The sequence below is a fragment of the Asterias rubens genome, chromosome 1 (genome assembly GCF_902459465.1).
Source record: "Asterias rubens chromosome 1, eAstRub1.3, whole genome shotgun sequence".
Classification (NCBI taxonomy): domain Eukaryota; kingdom Metazoa; phylum Echinodermata; class Asteroidea; order Forcipulatida; family Asteriidae; genus Asterias; species Asterias rubens.
Window position 1 is genome coordinate 16,130,437 of NC_047062.1, and position 17,129 is coordinate 16,147,565.

Genomic DNA, 17,129 nt, shown 5'->3' on the forward strand with positions numbered 1-17,129 from the left:
GAAAATAACCCCCAAAAATACCAGCAATATTTTTCCAAGGATCGAGTATTCTACGCGTCAACACAACATAAAACATCATCGTTTAAATAAGTTGTACATTGGGCCGTATATGATACAGAGGAATTTACGTTCGACTTGAAAGATGGCGGCTGATTACAAGTGTCTTATGATGAATATATTTGCTGTACTAATTGCTCTAAGATTGATTGGTAAGTTGATGATTACGTCGAAGTGATGGGTTAGCTCGGCAATGTTTTATCAAATTATTGGTATATAACCTCTTTGGACAATGAGAAAGTCACCACTACATCATGTAGGCCTACATCATATTTTTTATGAGCTTTGATATTATGGCGTAATGTACATGTGATGTGGTGTCAGTACCAGGACTTATCTGTAGTTAGTGTTGCATTGAATATTTCGATTTTATACAATCAACTACCGTATGTAGGCCTATTTGTATATCACACCTGGGGTGGATTGCACCAAGCGGTCTTAAACCAGTCTATGCGCTATAGCCGGCTATACTTGAAACGCGCTTAGACAGTCTTTAAATATAGACCGATTGCAATAGCGCGGTCTATAATTATAGCCAGTCTTAAATCTTAAGCCTGCTTTGAGCTGGCTATAATCGGTCTTTTTTTCTTTCTTTTTTAAGATGGCGCTGCATTTGTTAGTTGGTAGATGATTTGATACAAAGAGCTCTACGATGAGATTGTATTTTAGAAATAGATTACACCTATGAGAGGCATTAGAATGATGATACAGTTTATCGTAAATATATGTTCCCAAGAGTAAAAAATGATACAACTCACAGATTTGATATCCAATGATTTAAACCAAAGCAATAAGAAGAATGCCGTACTGCCAGTGACTGCAGAAGTGCTAAAAAATGCCAAACAGAGCCGGGCGATATTTACGAGAGAGCCTCCGCTATCACCGCGACAGACATAAACGACTTGTCCACAAGTCTAGTTGAGGACCAGTGGCCGACTCGTCAGCAGTAAATACAAACTAAAGGCTAGTCATAAGTTTAGGAATAGTAGCTACTCGTCTTAACTCGAGATGCTAGTCTTAAAGGCAGTGGACACTATTGGCAAATACTCAAAACTGTTATTAGCATAAAACCTTACTTGTTAACGAGTAGTGGGTAGTGGGGAGCTGTTGATAGTATAAACCATTGTGAGAAACGGCTCCCTCTGAAGTAACGTAGTTTTCGAGAAAGAAGTTATTTTCCACGAATTTGATTTCGAGAGTTCAGAACTAGATTTTGAGGTCCCGAAATCAAGCACCTGAAAGCACACATCTTCGTGTGACAAGGGTGTTTTTTCTTTCATTATTTTCTCGCAACTTTGACGACCAATGATGAGCTCAAATTTTCACACGTTTGTTATTTTTTATGCATAACATGTTGAGATACACCAAGTGAGAAGACTTGTGTTTGACAACCAATAGTGTCCAGTGTCTTTAACTCTTTGTGAAATCCACCACCGATGCATTTTGATTTCTTCAATGGTTTCTCTTGTACAGTGAGTCCAGCCTCAGGAAGTTCTGAGAGGGATGTCTTAGAGCACCTTCTCAGTAATTATGGAACTCACAGTAAAGCGGTCAGACCTGTCCGCAACGCTTCGGACACCATACGTGTGGAACTACGTATTCTTATAGCGCAAATCATCGATATTGTGAGTTAATATTCAGTCATTCTTATGTATTTGCTTTTGCTGTCCCTCGCATATCCCGGGGTATATTTTCTTGTATTTTGATTTGTACTGTTATGGCAAATAAAATAATAATATTAATAATAAGCCCGGTTCATACTTCCTGCAAATGCAAACGCGATACGAATTTTGACGCGAATAATTCGAAATATGTTTGAAATGTGCTCAACTCCTGCGAAACATGAGCAGTGTAAACAGGGCTTTGACGTAAACATTCGTATCGCATTATCATTCGTAGGAAGTACGAACCGGGATTTCCGATAGATGGGGCAGGCACCAACACAAAATTCGTAAGCGGGATAGGTGAAAACATAATTACTCAAAATGTGTTTACTGAGATCGTATACGTTTTGGGTCAATGTCACCAGAATCATATGAGCTGCAAATAATTACAACTCGTACAAAAGTTTCAGCCAAATGTTTGAGTTAGCCGTTTCATCTATGTACATGAACATTTCAAGGCAGTGGACACTACTGGTAATTACTCAAAATAATTATTGGGATAAAACCTTTCTTGGTGATGACGAGTAACAGGGAGAGGTTGATGGTATAAAACATTGTGAGAACCGGCTCCCTCTGAAGTGCCATAGTTTTCGAGAAAGAAGTAATTTTCTACGAATTTGATTTCGAGACCTCAGATTTAGAACTTGAGGTCTCGAAATCAACCATCTAAACGCACACAACTTCGTGTGACAGGGGTGTTTTTTCTTTCATTATTTCCGCAAGTTCGATGACCGATTGCGCTGTTATTTTATGCTTATGTTGAGATAAACCAACTGTGAAGGCTAGTCTTTGACAATTACCATTAGTGTCCACTGCCTTTAGATGAGATTTGGAACATTGCCAAGACTACTATTGATAAGTGCCCATAATACTAATAATTATCCGTTTTTAGCACTCAAACGAGTCAAACATAAAATGTCTCACGAGTCAAATAAGTCTGACGAGTCTCACTTTGTTGTGTGTAACTCAACAGACTGTTATGTTACTCTCTAAATGTAAACCAGTGAAAAACACCACTCTTCGAGTTGTCCCTCAAATAGCTCTTTAAAAAGAGTGGTGGTTATTTCACTCTTTAAGATGGGTTTCACTCCAGGACAGAGTGTATAAAATCATTCAAAAAGATGCAAAATTCAAACTTTGTAGATATAGGATTGTTTTATATAGGCTATATGAATATTTCTAATTGTTTTTTATCCTTTCCTGTAATTGGCGGCTCGTCCGCTGTTGGTTTGGTCAATAAATATAATTATTATTAAAATATTATCACAAAGAGTTAGGATTCGTCTTATCTCGAATAAGGACGAGTAACTCTTCCTAACTTAGGATTAATCTTAAGGTCTGCATGCTACAGTGCAGGGTTGGGATTCGTCCTTAGTCCTAAGATTAGTCTTAAGTTAGGAAGAGTTTTGTGAAATCCACCCCTGGATTCTCATCAGTCAGTGTTTTGTTTGGATTGAACATTTGATGGTGACTGTACTATACAGACCGAGCCAAGCACGCCTTAAGACGCTGGCAGTAGTGTTGTAAACAAAGATATGGACAAACCCTTGCTTTTTTAAACTTTGTTTTTGTGGAGAAGGTGTCTTTCTCAACGATTTACCCTATTTTACTTACATGACGGCATGACGGCGCAGACAATGAATTTGTTGCCTGTTTATAAAACGTGTTAAATCAACAAGATTTTGTCGATAGAATTTCCAGATTAAGTTTCTGTTTTAAGTTTAAAAAGTTTAACACATATTATGCTCTGCATCATTTTGTTAAGCTGTATAGTCGGAGATTTCAAAAGAAAACGGTTATTTTATGTCACATGCGCTGTCCAAAACCTTACGCTGCCAGCGTCCCATTGCCGCAGCGATGGCGGCACAGCACACCCCTGATAGATTATTGTTTGCAGAATTAGAAGTGTTATTCAACTGTCCGTGTTTGTTTGTCATATTTACCTCAACAGGACGAGCCTAAACAGCAGTTGATTGTCAACACGTGGCAAAAAATGGTAAGCAATAATTATACCAAAATGTGGTTGCGTTTTTGAGATAATATCGCCGAAAATTCTGAGTGATATGTCCACGCAGGAAGAATAATCCCTAGATACGAATGCACACTCTGAGAAACGTTACGCTGTAACGCTTCTCATATTCAGATTAGGGGGCATAGCCTACCGACTTTTATCATTTTGCAGAACCATATTACATCCAAGTGAAAAGTTTCTCATAATGCTTTATACTATCGAACGCTGTTGTATGAAGCCATCTTATCAAATGCTTTTGCTGTCAGTAATTTTAAGAGTGGCTACACCAAACGTGGGCCTAATTACCTTCCCTTTTAGTAAAAAAGAAAACGTATAAATTTGTTTTAAATGTACAATAGCTTGGAATTGGAATAAAAGTAACGTTTTACGATAGGCCAAATTAGTTAATCTTAAAATTGTTGTGGCAACTTTCTGTCCTTCACTGCTGTGCAATTTGAGCGATTTTTTTTTAATTAAACAAAACATAACACTATTCGTTACTCTCTTTTCAAATTTAGTCGTGGAAAGACGAGTACATGGTCTGGAATCCTGACGACTACGGTGGACTAGACGTGATACACGCCCTTCCATCCCAAATATGGAAACCAAACATCGTATTGGTTGAGAAGTAAGTCAGATACCCTATATAGGCTGCTTGAGATTAGATGGTTGGATGTGCACACCGCCCAACCATCATTTTACTAATCGCATTTTGTTGTTTTTCGATTCTTATGATATCGGCACCAACTGACGCAGTAGTTTATAATAAAATAAAACAATTCGTAAAAGTGACATTTCATAATATCATTATTATGCTCAAATGAAAACCCGGACTAAAACCAAAATGTTCAGTGTTATAAGTATGTTTTTTGCGAAGTGGCGGTGTGTCGGGGTACCATCGAGCAGGAATGTTCAGTCCATGTCTTGTCAATGAAACTGCCGTCTTAGCTCATAGCTCTCATTGCCCGTATGTTGTTTTATTTGATTGTGTATAGTTCTGTCCTTTAATCTGTGTAATGTTGTAATAATTGTTTTTAGCTATTAATTTATTCTTATGTGCCATGGAAACTAAATATATACTTATGATGCGGACAATAAAATGCTTGATTCTAAATTCGAACTTTAATTCTTGAATGTGCTGTCGAACATTGTTTCTTGTGTCCGTTGAGAACAATCGGCAAAACGTTTCTGCTGTTGGTGCACGCCATTCTTCCCAGCGGTGCATTCTATTCTTGCTTTTTACTTTATGGTATCTGAGACTAACTTCCTATTGATCTTGTTACATTTCCAGTGTTGATTTCTTCTTTTCGAACTATAACAAAGATGTGGTACTGATCATTGCCGCAGACGGTAGTGTGATTTGGTACACGCTAACCATGTTGCGAGTCTCGTGCAAAATACACACCCGACTTTTCCCGTTCGACGTCCAACAGTGCACGCTGACCTTTATGTCTTGGGCATACGACATGCCATCCCTGGATCTCACCTTCGTCGATGACGATGATGCCAACCAGAGAATATTCAATGAAAATGGTGTCTGGCGATTTGTCGATCTGGACTTTAAGCGTGTGGAAAAGAAGTATATCTGTTGCAAACACCCCTATACTCAAGTCATCTATACTCTAACATTGAAGAGACAGTCTGAGTTCTACATCTATAGCATGCTAATACCGTCTGTACTGCTGACTGTTATCACATTGATGGTCCTCGCCATTCCCCCCGAGTCGGGTGAGAAAGTTGCTCTCGGCATCACCAATCTGTTGGCGTTTATACTCTTCCAGCAGCTCATTTCTGACAACATGCCACCACAGGGTGACGAAATACCCGTAATTAGTAAGTCTTAATAATTTATCAATGCAATATTGCTTCAAAAAATATTTTGTTACCCGTCCTAAAAAACTAAAAGCCCTGTCCAACTTTTGACTGATACAAATGTGCTGTGAAGCGTATTGTGGAAAAAGGAACCACCATGCTACATAGTTTGCTTCGACCCTTGTTTACCAAAATGCGCGTCAAAATGTGAAAGTATTGTTTTTTAAAGTTTTTTTTTAGATTGCCTGGAAATGGTTGCCTGATTGCTCCCTCCGACATTGTCTTTACTAACCATAACATTATATATGTTTGTAACTTACAGCCACATATCTCTTCAGTATGGTGATACTGGGCGTTGCATCCATCATAGAAACCGTGTTTGTGCTCAGGTTGTTCCATAAACCTGAAGACGAACCCATACCAAAAGCAGTCGTTCGGTTCTCTTCATTTATAAGGCTTCGGAAGACCACCATGACGTGGAAGTTGGTCGCCAAGGCAGTCGACAAATTCATGTTTATTGTGTTTTTAATGACAGCTAGTGTGATGGTGTTGATTTCTTATCTTCTTCTTTTAACTGGCCATGTCGAGGGACAAGAACATATTCACTAAAATATTTTGTTGTATAAACGATAATTTTGGCTATCGCCTACTTTTTGTAAAAAACTGTGTGGTTTGCTCTGTACATATTGTGGTAAAAATCATGTCCTTATATACAGTAACATTTGTCAAGCAAGGTTGTAATGACCCTGCCAGATGGTGGACAGTTCGTATTACGTTTCTTTCATTGAAGCGGCTCGTAACGCGTCTACGACTCCCATCACAAGACTGCTGGCTCCTATAGTTGCAACAGCAACAAAAGTGCAGGTGGGTTTAGGGCGTGCTAGTCTTTACTGTATCACTGTGACAAACATTTAACGACTTGTCCACCAGGCTGAAATTCATAGCTTGTATTATTCATAAAGTGATGCTATTGAATCGCTTTGATACTTTTTGTTATGATTTTGCTCAATGGTATTGTCCCATAGGCACATGTCATTGGGGTCGCATTGAATTTACCTCGTTTACTATTCACCTTTACTCTTGCCATTTTGCGTCTTTGTGGCAAAAGTTGGCAATGACAATGACATTGATGACTCATTTTATCCAAGACAATGACGACAATAGTGAACAGTATCTATCAAACACTGAGAATTGGGGTTAACAACTTTGCAACAAGTATATATAGCGCATCTCTACATTATAAGATAAAATTGTATTTACTTATAGGCTATCTTTAAACAAAAAGGTTTCAAGATTTTATTTGTTATATACGTGCTTTTTACTTCTTTTTTATGTTACTCTGGAATGTGACCTATACACCTGGTTGAATGAGTTTAAACCCTTTTTTTTATTTATATATATTTACAAGAAAAGTAAAAAACATTGAAGCTGGAACTACTTCAGCAGTGACTTTCCCACAGCGTTATATTTAGTGTTGTAAATATTAACTTCACCTAACTTTTAACTAACCTATATATATTTTCATTGAACCAAACCACGCTGGTTGGCTAGACGGCCGGTTGTAAAAACGCTAACTCGTGTTTACAGATGTTGTTTTATCAAATTCAATAGTTTCTGCAAACTTTCAATTTAAGAAAATACCTCCTATGATTGGTTCTACAACACTGTTTGAGTATTGTTCGTGTGTAACATTGTTATAAGAACAGCTATCTGTTTTTGTTTTGCATTTATGGCTTTCCATATTTTTGCAACCTCGGTTGGCTAACACTTGAGCAGTGACGTTGCATTAGAAAGGTCTATACGCAGTCTAAGGCCGTATCCGAATCGGCGGCTACGGCTACGGCTGTTGCTAAGGGTGTTGCTAAGGACGTCCTATACCTCAACGCATGATGACGTGGAACTCTAGCGATAGCCATGGCTGTAGCCGCTAATTCGGACAAGCCCTTCCAGTGTCATCAAATCGTATAAACAAAATGTCTTCACACTGTCATCTTCAATGTAAGAATTTGAAACGCTAAGGGGGGGGGGGCAACAGACTTACCAGGGCCCAATTTCATGGCTCTGCTTACCGCCGAATTCTGCACTTATACGATCACGATTTCCCGCTTACGTGCAAGCGCCTAATTTCTGCGCTAGCCTGGCCTTGTAAGCGTAGAATACCTATTAATGTGAAGTACGCACGCGCAGAAGCCAAAATTCGCCTCTAACCCGTGAAATACGCTTGCCGTAAGCACATAATTCCCTGCTTCTGTAAGCGCCGATTCTGTGCTTACGGTAAGCAGAGCCATGAAATTGGGCCCAGGTTATGTTTACATGATTGTTTACGTTGTTCTGAGCTTGCGCACACAAGAACAATGGATTTACAAAGGTCAAACATTAGCCTAATCATAATAACAAAATATCTTCATCTGAAGAAATTCGTATTTGTAACGTGTATTGATAGTTTGTTTCTACGTAAGGTATCTATTTGTAATAAAGGCTCGTATATTCTATTACAGTGCGTCAGTTCTCTTTCTTGCAAAACAGCCAATACTACAAAACAACACACAGTATTGAAATACTACACCATAATTTTTTTTTACAAACTGCGGTCATCGAAATCTGCATTGCTAAACACGGTATTATAAAACGATTAATTACAGTCCATACAGTTCGAGTGAAAAATTCCTAAGTAATTTCAGCCATTTATATTTGTATTGCAATTTGTATAAATCTTTTTGTGTAAGTATAAAATGTTTTTTTTATATTCGGGAAATGTGCAACATTAATAAAAATTAGTCACCACCCTTTTTCGGAGGACTTGTTTCATATTCGGTGGTACCGTCCAGCTCGATTTCTTTCCTTTTCCATCCGGTCAAGTACTTTTTTCTCTTGCTCCTTTTGCTGAAAATAATCAAACATGAATAGGGGTTAAATAAAACCATACATCGTAGTTTTAATTAATCCGGGTAGACCATTGTACAACTATCTTCTAAGAAGAAGTTCAATGGTTCTGGAAGTGGCCGGTTGGTGCCCACCAAGTGCGTTTTTGTCGTCATCACGAGACTCGGTGATTTTGAATCGTTTATGGTCACAGGAAGTACAACAATATCACCACTTCATCAAATTCTATACTTTTTGGGTAAATTAATTTATAAAAAAAAATTGAAGTTTTCAAAATTTCAAAATGTTTAAATTGTGCTGTTTTCTTCATCAACAAATTTTTCTTGGATAACAAATTAAGAATCTGGTGCAAAAACACGGCCGAAAGAGGAGGAGATCGAATTGTCCATCCCTTTTGGCTAAAACCAAGCCAAAAGTTGTCTTCCCTCCTTTACTGATCAAACCAAGTTTTAGTGAACTACACCTAATTCGTTGTCTTTCTCCATCAAGAAAGTACAGTTTAAACGTTCCCTACAAAGTGTTGTCTCATGTCTGCATTGGCCCTTGCTCTCACCATTTCGGTCCCGAAATAGATGCGCCACACTGCCGCGTATAGCAAGAAAGTCAGAGGGTAGTTTTTGTGGATGAATTTAAACACGTTTGGAATCTAATAACAATTCAACCACTGACCTATAAAGATTGACCAACCTGTCTTAGCTGTTTCTGCCTCTCGGCAATCATCTCTTCTTTATTCAGAACCCTTCGTTGTCCCCTAATCTTCTCCTCCTTCTTGAGATGCCATGCAATCAGGCTGCTGGTAATTGAAGAGACAGTGCTGAACGCACAGGAGACGACCGCGGATGCCAAAGCAACCATCACTGTAGTATCCATGGTCTCCTTGATGAAAGTTTGCCCGTCCGTGGTGTGATCTACGAGGCCGAGCCGTAATAGTTGAATACAGATGCAACACACGATTACACCCACGACTGAGGCGGCGGTGAAGCACAGAATCTGTTAGGAATTGGTCAAATTGGGAAAGAACGGGCTTAGGATGCTGAAACTAAAATCAACAAACGACGAATGATGATCTGAGTTCCTAATGGCGCAAATAGCAATGTTCCATAATGTCTCAACCCTTTCTTCACCAGGCATACTTTAGTACCAATCCCAAACTTTCTCAACTCCGTGGGGATTAGGCCATAAAACCTGAAGTTACTTGGTTATAGTGCCAAAGAATTAATCAAACATAACACATCAGCCTCATAGGTTACCATAATCACCTAGATTAAGAGAAGCAATTTATGGTTAAATGTCTTACTCAATGACACAAGCGTTTTATACGAGCGGGTGTCGAAACCACACTATAGGTCATTATAACTTATATTCCAAGACCGCTCAGCCACAACGAAATTTATTTTGGAAGAGATAACAAGTAGGGACTCTAATTCTTTTGGGAAACCTTAATACTTTTTTCTTGCGTAGAAGAAACTGCAGATAGTCTGACGCTGGCACTTTGCGTATTTCCGGAGTCAGAATAAACCCTGATCGCGTGGGGGTTATACCGAATGGCTCAGTACGACCGGGAATCTTGTTCAAAATTGACGCAGAATAATGTACTGTACAAATCCAATTTAGTTTTGTTTGTATTTTTGATGTTGGTGTTAGCTTGATTGTTAGCTTAATTGTGTCCGCCCGGACACATTTGCATATGCAATTTTTTTTCCAAGCCTAAGGTATTATGTGCCTTAGACAAGAACTTCCACTTGTTTCTGGCGGTTCGTATTTACTTTCCCATTATGCAGTTGCGTCAAGTACGCACTTTACATGAACTTATAATTTGTCTTAAAGAGGATGTATACGGGAATAACAACTATTGGTAAGAAGCCTCCAACAAATTTAGATGGTATTTTGAGAAACATATACATGTATATCAAAATAATCTGGTTATGCAAAAGTATATCAGTTTTTATGCGACAAAATGTGAATCTGAGTAGCGGATGTTACTGTCCGTAATGTATTCATATTCGGGATTATTCTTCCTGTGGGTGATGGACGTATTCGCTCAAAAAATTCGACGATATCTAAAAAAAAAAAAAAAACGTGTCTAATGTAGTTTTATAGTATAAGATGATATGTACATAGGAGTATAAACTAACTGTTTCAAAATCAAAAGGTATGCTTTGCCTGTGAGCTGAGGTACATGTTAAGAATTGTTCACTCTTATCGCAAAAGGGGAATCTATTGCAAAAAAAGCAGTGACACTGAGCGGTTAATACATACCGAATATGCTGTCTTGTGTTTCGCTGATGCAATTCCAAATGCTCCACAAACAACAATCTAATACACAAAGATATGAGCAACAAACATCATGAGTTTCTAATAAACAAGTTTGGAAGTTTATAATTGAACACAACTCAATACAATGCGGTGGTAAAGGTGTAGGATCATAATTTAAGGTGTAGGATCATAACTTTGTAATGACCCTGAAAAATATGTATAATATTGTATCCGAAGGTTTATAAAATACAACGGTAAATGGCATCCCGCAAAATTATTTGTTCTGAAGTTGTCTCCTTTTGTTTAGAAATCAATAAAAGTATTTAGGCAAATATGAATCACTAAAATGTTGTGATTACCCGTTTGTGATTGCTGCAGTCAAAGAGGGGAAGTTGGTATCCATAACCGGATGGATTTGACGTTAAGTATAGGCCTACATGACAATTTATATTTCTTGATAATAATTGGTTTACAGATTATGTTGACAGAGGTCCAAAAACCAAGATATGACAATTTTTTCTAAAAGGCATCATCAACAATCAGACCACTAAGAATGTAGGAGGCAAACATTGGGCACATGGCATTAGGAAGGTCACAAGATGAGTGAACACAATTAAACGTATACGCTTATTTTGGACCCCATAGGCTAAAGGGTTGGCACCTTTAATAAGGCGTTAAACAACGCCACTAAACTGCGGTTTTGTCTACATCAACTGCGAGTATTTTGTTTTCCAGTTAATGCTCATGGTTGAGCAATGTTCATGATATGATGTTGCCCCAGCTGTTCTCCAATTAATTGGACCCGGGGCAATTCCATTAAAAACACTATTGAATAATATCATTTTGTCGCCCTTACAATGACGCTTCAGGGAGCTTTGTTTTGATATACATGATGATCATTGCAGTGTAAGTTCACATGGTACATGAACACTGTACGTTCACAGATGATGCTGTGCTGCAGGTTTATTCTGTTCCAAGGTCTCGTCACACCACAAGAACACCTTTTCAGTATTAACATAATACCCGAGTTTGAGACAAAAGTACGTCTATGTTATTAAAAAGCTAACACGTATAATAATAGACTCGATCCAAGTCCCTTTCTCGTGCGAGAGGTCCCTATTTGGGGGAATTTTCTGATGATTAGGCGATGGGACTGAAAAATAAACGGGGTCTGGTATAGTAATAACTTACGCAACCACCGCTCCAGATAGGCGCCACAGTATAGGCAAGCCACGTTGATGCCGCCCGTCCAAAGAGAATGATACCTGTCCCAGCACTCACACCACCGAGGATGAAGTGGGGCAATGCAAGGATGACGAGGAAACATGTGATAACCCTCATACTAGGGCCTCTCTCCTTCTGAGGGGGCTGGGCGCCATCTTCTTCTGATGTTATTTGGGAAACAGCAGGCTGTTCCTCGGCAGATGTGGTGCATTTGGTGTCTGTAGTCATTGCGGGGTCGTATGTTACTCGGTCTTTTACTTGGATGGTTAATCTGCTGATGAATAGGGCACATAAAGCTTGAATTTAGAAGAAAAAAAATACTGGTTATGAATAAGTTGTAATAAAGGAGCATGAATATTTGCATTAGCCCTACACAGTCGTGGTACATCATTTTGAAATTACAATGTGTCTGTTCTTCTGAGAGACAAGAGCGGTTTTCAAGGGGTGGGTTTACACATCAAACAAGCAAAAAATTCAACAAAGATAAAACAACTTGAAGACCTAATGTTTAGTAAATATCAAATACTATAGTTTAAAATCGGCCAAGCACTCAGTTAGCAACAACAACAAGCATCACATCTTTACAAAATGTAATTACAAAGACAGACATTGACAAATAATGCTTATTATGGTTCAAATAAATTATGAATTGCATGTATTCTTAAACCCGCTATGGTAAACAGTCACGAGATCAAAACAATAGTTTTCAATTAACATTAGTCTAAACGTACATTCTTTCTATGGATTTCGTGAGCCTTACAAACATGTTTCTCTGGAGGTGCTGGCCACGCTATATCATCGGTATTTTTTTTAGATTAAAACAAATTAGACTAATATTTTTACCAGAACTCTGTCTTTAAACCCAAGCACAATCTTGTTATAGGTTTTGTATTCTATCTTGACCTTTAAGGTAGCGACTGCACAGGCTATAAATACATCTGACAACGAATTTCACTCTACCGCGAGACGCGGTCGCTCGAGTTTATTTAATTTCAGTCCGACCTCCATGCGTAGGCAGCACATGCCCGTGTGCAGTGCGTTTACTCAACGGTGGAAATTAAACAATTCTTGCACTGCAGAAAGTGTGTGTAAATAATTGATATAACCAGATTTTGTTTTCTCAACTCAGTTTGTTATATTATGACTGTGTGAATAAGGTGCTATGATGCGCCCTAGTAAATAAAGACAATGGCCGATGCAGTGCGATAATCTTCACTTATGAAGCAGAATTATTTGTTGTGGAAATTTTTTGTTGTGGACAAAATGTTTGCACTGCAGAAAGTGTGTGTAAATAATTGATTTAACCAGATTTTGTTTTCTCGATTCTGTTTGTTATAATATGACTGTGTAAATAAGGTGTTATGACACATCATCAGAATACTAAATAAGGACAATGGCCGATGCAATTATCTGTCGTGGAAATTAAGTGATTCTTGCATTGTAGAAGTGTGTGTAAATAATTGGTATAACCCGATGTTATTTTACTCAATTCTGTTTGTTGTATGACTGGGTGAATTATTGTGATACATCACAGTAAATAAGGACAATGGCTCATGTAATTATCTGTCACCCCAACCCAACAACCCCATGTGTATAGCTATCATGTGTGTGAATTGGTTAACTCCAGAGCGTAATACAACACTGTTCATCGTGTCAGGTTCAATCGATTACAACGGACTATTGCTATTTCTAGCTGTGAATAAAATATAATTAATTTTGGCAGTGTCTGAAAGAGTTGATGATTGTATCATGGAGGACGTAAATTATTGTATGAAGAAGATTCAATTTCAAAATTTTGATTGTTCAGGATGTTAAGTGCAACAACAAAGAAATAAATTTAAAAGCCCAAGAGAAATATGACGCTCCAAGTTATCAATATTTTATACACAGTGAACGAATGTATGACCTTGTGGCTAGAAACTGGTTTCACATGGTAGCCGTCCAAGAATAAAGCATTTTAATATTTGTAGAATAGAGGGTTCAACAAGAATATCTTTAACATCTGACAAGATGAAGGCATCATTAAGGATCGTTTGCTATTCAGTAATTCAAACCTGTAATAAACCAAAGATTTTGTTTCACTTCAGATTTAAGAAAAAAAGGTGTGAATCGTTTTTTGAATCTGTCATTTTATGTGACACGTTGCTATAATATTTTGTTTAAAGCCATTGAACACCTTCGGTACAGAAAAAAAACCTAATGTTCACAGATTTACAAATAACTTACAGGGTTTACAGAAGGTAATGGTGAAAGACATCTCTTGAAATATTTTTCCATGAAATGCTTAACTTTTTGAGAAAACATTAAAACAATATCAATTCTCGATATCGAGAATTACGGATTTGTTTTAAACACATGTCATGACACGGCGAAACGTGCGGAAACAAGGGTGGGTTTCCCGTTATTTTCTCCCGACTCCGATGATCGATTGAGCCTAAATTTCCACAGGTTTGTTATTTTACATAGAAGTTGTGATATACGAAGTGTGGGCCTTGGACAAAACTGTTTACCGAAAGTGTCCAATGGCTTTAACTTAGCTTTACCAAAATTACATGATGATATTGATAAGTGTTGCCTTCCCGCAAAACACACATCATTTTGGATGTAGTATACACAACTAATTTTCCAAACAATATTTCCATTGCTGGCCCAAAGTTATTATATATCCAGTTATTATATATGTACGAGCCTTATAGCCGATGTGTAAATAAACCAGTGCTATCTCACTCAGCGTAATTGTGATTACCACAACCGAAGATTTTTCCTCCATGCTTCAAAAGAGTTTCATGCAGATACAGAACCATAAGCCATTTGTAGACATGGTGGACACATTGCTATTTCGGGGGTAAACTTGTTTATACACCCAAACATTGCAGTGTATTCCTATTGTATAGTGTCACCATATTTTAAAAGATGGAGGTAAAATATATTTCTACCTCCATGGTATAGCATAATAGTAGTGCAACCTTCAAAACATAACACCAGTGGTATCTTCCTTTTCAGTTGACAGTAATAATATTATAGGTCTATATTCAATGCATAACGTAAATAAAAATTGACATTAGGTGAAGTAACTGTACTTGCCTGCAATGCACACTATATCCTCAGCTGATGTTATTACTCCTATAGTTGATGTTATATTAAAGATGCAATGTCGATGTTGTGTATCTTCACCTCATGCAGCCAACTACACGGCTATGTTGATGATGCCGTGAATCGCGAGCTGATCATCGGGTTATCGTTGTAGAGACTAGAGACTAGAGACCACGCACAGCTTATTATCAATGCAGTTATTGCGCGAGTTCGACCGTGGACGGTTTGGATGTCGCCTCGTGTCCGTGCAATTCCCGCCTCACACAACTGATCTACGCGGGAAGGACTCAGCGCATTTCCGCCGCCGTGTAGCAGTAGTGAGTACGGAGACGGGTGCAATGGCGACAGCGCATGTAATATTATTATTGTCAGATGATGATGACGTAGGCCCTACGGGGCTCTCCATCTTTGCCGCCGACTGCGCGCAGCCGACGACTATTTTGTTGTTTATTGAACCGAGTTCTTTTTTTAACAAATAATACCAGAAAAAGAAATTATTAAAATGGCGATAGACACTGTTTTTGTATTTATTTTATTTTAAATGTAAATAAATTAGGAACATTATGTGAAACAGCATTGGTGAGCACCGCGGTATCAAACCCCCGATGTCAGACCCGTGTCTACTTGAGCTGCATTCGGGATTTGGGCCTAAGTTAACAATTAATACTTGGTCAGCATAACTTGACCCAATGAAAATAGGTCAGGACTATAGGTCAGACTTGGACAGTCAGGGCGCAGATCATTACATCCACATTAAATATTAAGAAATTTGACACTACTGGTAATTACTCAAAACACTTAGCCTACTTGGTAACGACCAATGTAGACCTGTTGAACATTGTGAGAAATAGGTCCCACTGAAGTATTAACGTAGTTTTTGAGAATAAGGTAATTTCTCAGTCAAATAATCAAATACTTCAGCTAAAGCCTTTTAATATGCATCTGAAAGCACACATAATGCAACAATGTGTTTCGCTGTTCTCTTGAAATTGCAGTGACCAATTTTTATTGAGCCCAAATGTTCACAGATTTGTTTGTTTATGTATAATAAGCCAAGTGAGATTACTGGTCTTTGAATTATCATCAAACGTGTCCAGTGCCTTTAGCGGAACATTTTCCTCGGTTCATTTGTCGACACAGAACAGTTGCTTTCAAGTTACCTCCCCCGCCCCCACCCCCCCCCCCAACGTCCCCAGGACATGCAGTATAGACATCATCTATATTATAATCTTTTACAAAACGTATTACAGGTGCACGTGGGCCAGTCGGTTCCGAGAAATTTCAGCATGATGCGTTATGAAGATGATCGAAATGTTCCGATCGAAACCTCTCAAAGATTCGGATCAGAGACAGTCATACTTTAAAGTTAAGCTAGACGTGCTAATCATAGTCAACTTGTTTCATCATAACTCAATAGTCATTACTATCAAGTGACAGCAAACAGATCAACCAATTTAATCGGTATGATAAAATCCCTAGTGAACAGAATTACTTTACACAGTGCCTCATAAAGATGTTAAAGTAACTATTCAATGAAGCGGGAAAACACTTTTGAAGACATTTTGGTAATGAGCTTTTTGATCCAGTGGCGTTAATCATTGCTCAGTGCATGATGCATGACTGGGCAGTCTAGTTCAATGTGTTAAATACTGTCCCAGGCTATCAAGCAATTCAATTCAATTACAAGGCATACTCATAACTCAAGCTGAAGCCGATGATGAACTTAATTGAAAACACTGAGATGGGTTCAGCCGGGGTTCTTTATTTGTTATCCACAACCAAGGTCGAATTTCATAGAGCTGTGAGCATAAAAAGTAGCTTTAGGACAACTTGCCCAGTATTAGTCGTCCAATTTGCATGCAAGAGAATAATGAAACAACGAAAAAACACCCTTGTTGCATTACTTTGTGTGCTTTCAGATGCATAATAATAAAAGGCTTCAGCTGAAGTATTTCATTATTTGATTGAGCAATTACCTATTTCTCAAAAACTACGTTACTTCAGAGCGGGAGGCGTTTCTCACAATGTTGTATACTATCAGCTCTCATTATTGCTCGTTGCCAACAATTACCTATTTCTCAAAAACTACGTTACTTCAGAGCGGGAGGCGTTTCTCACAATGTTGTATA

The 17,129-nt window shown here is 38.2% G+C and overlaps 2 protein-coding genes across 3 annotated transcripts; one reads left to right on the forward strand and one right to left on the reverse strand.

Moving 5' to 3' along the window:
* Window positions 1–153: 153 nt before the first annotated feature.
* On the forward strand, window positions 154–7,626 carry LOC117301442 (neuronal acetylcholine receptor subunit alpha-10-like). The gene is made up of 6 exons (XM_033785476.1): window positions 154–209; window positions 1,531–1,682; window positions 3,673–3,717; window positions 4,251–4,360; window positions 5,024–5,565; window positions 5,867–7,626. The coding sequence occupies exons 1-6, from the start codon at window positions 167–169 to the stop codon at window positions 6,151–6,153; spliced, it is 1,179 nt and encodes a 392-aa protein (XP_033641367.1). The 5' UTR covers window positions 154–166; the 3' UTR covers window positions 6,154–7,626.
* A 147-nt stretch (window positions 7,627–7,773) lies between these two features.
* LOC117294563 (transmembrane protein 196-like) lies at window positions 7,774–15,314 on the reverse strand. Of its 2 annotated transcripts, none has more exons than XM_033777022.1 (5): window positions 14,992–15,314; window positions 11,875–12,178; window positions 10,687–10,743; window positions 9,115–9,417; window positions 7,774–8,427 (listed from the first exon to the last, which is right to left on the reverse strand). In XM_033777022.1, exons 2-5 carry the CDS (start codon window positions 12,133–12,135, stop codon window positions 8,350–8,352), a joined length of 699 nt encoding a protein of 232 aa, XP_033632913.1. In that variant the 5' UTR covers window positions 12,136–12,178; window positions 14,992–15,314; the 3' UTR covers window positions 7,774–8,349. The 2 variants fall into 2 exon arrangements, with proteins under 2 accessions (XP_033632913.1, XP_033632921.1); XM_033777030.1 differs by having other exon boundaries at window positions 11,875–12,181.
* Window positions 15,315–17,129: the final 1,815 nt, after the last annotated feature.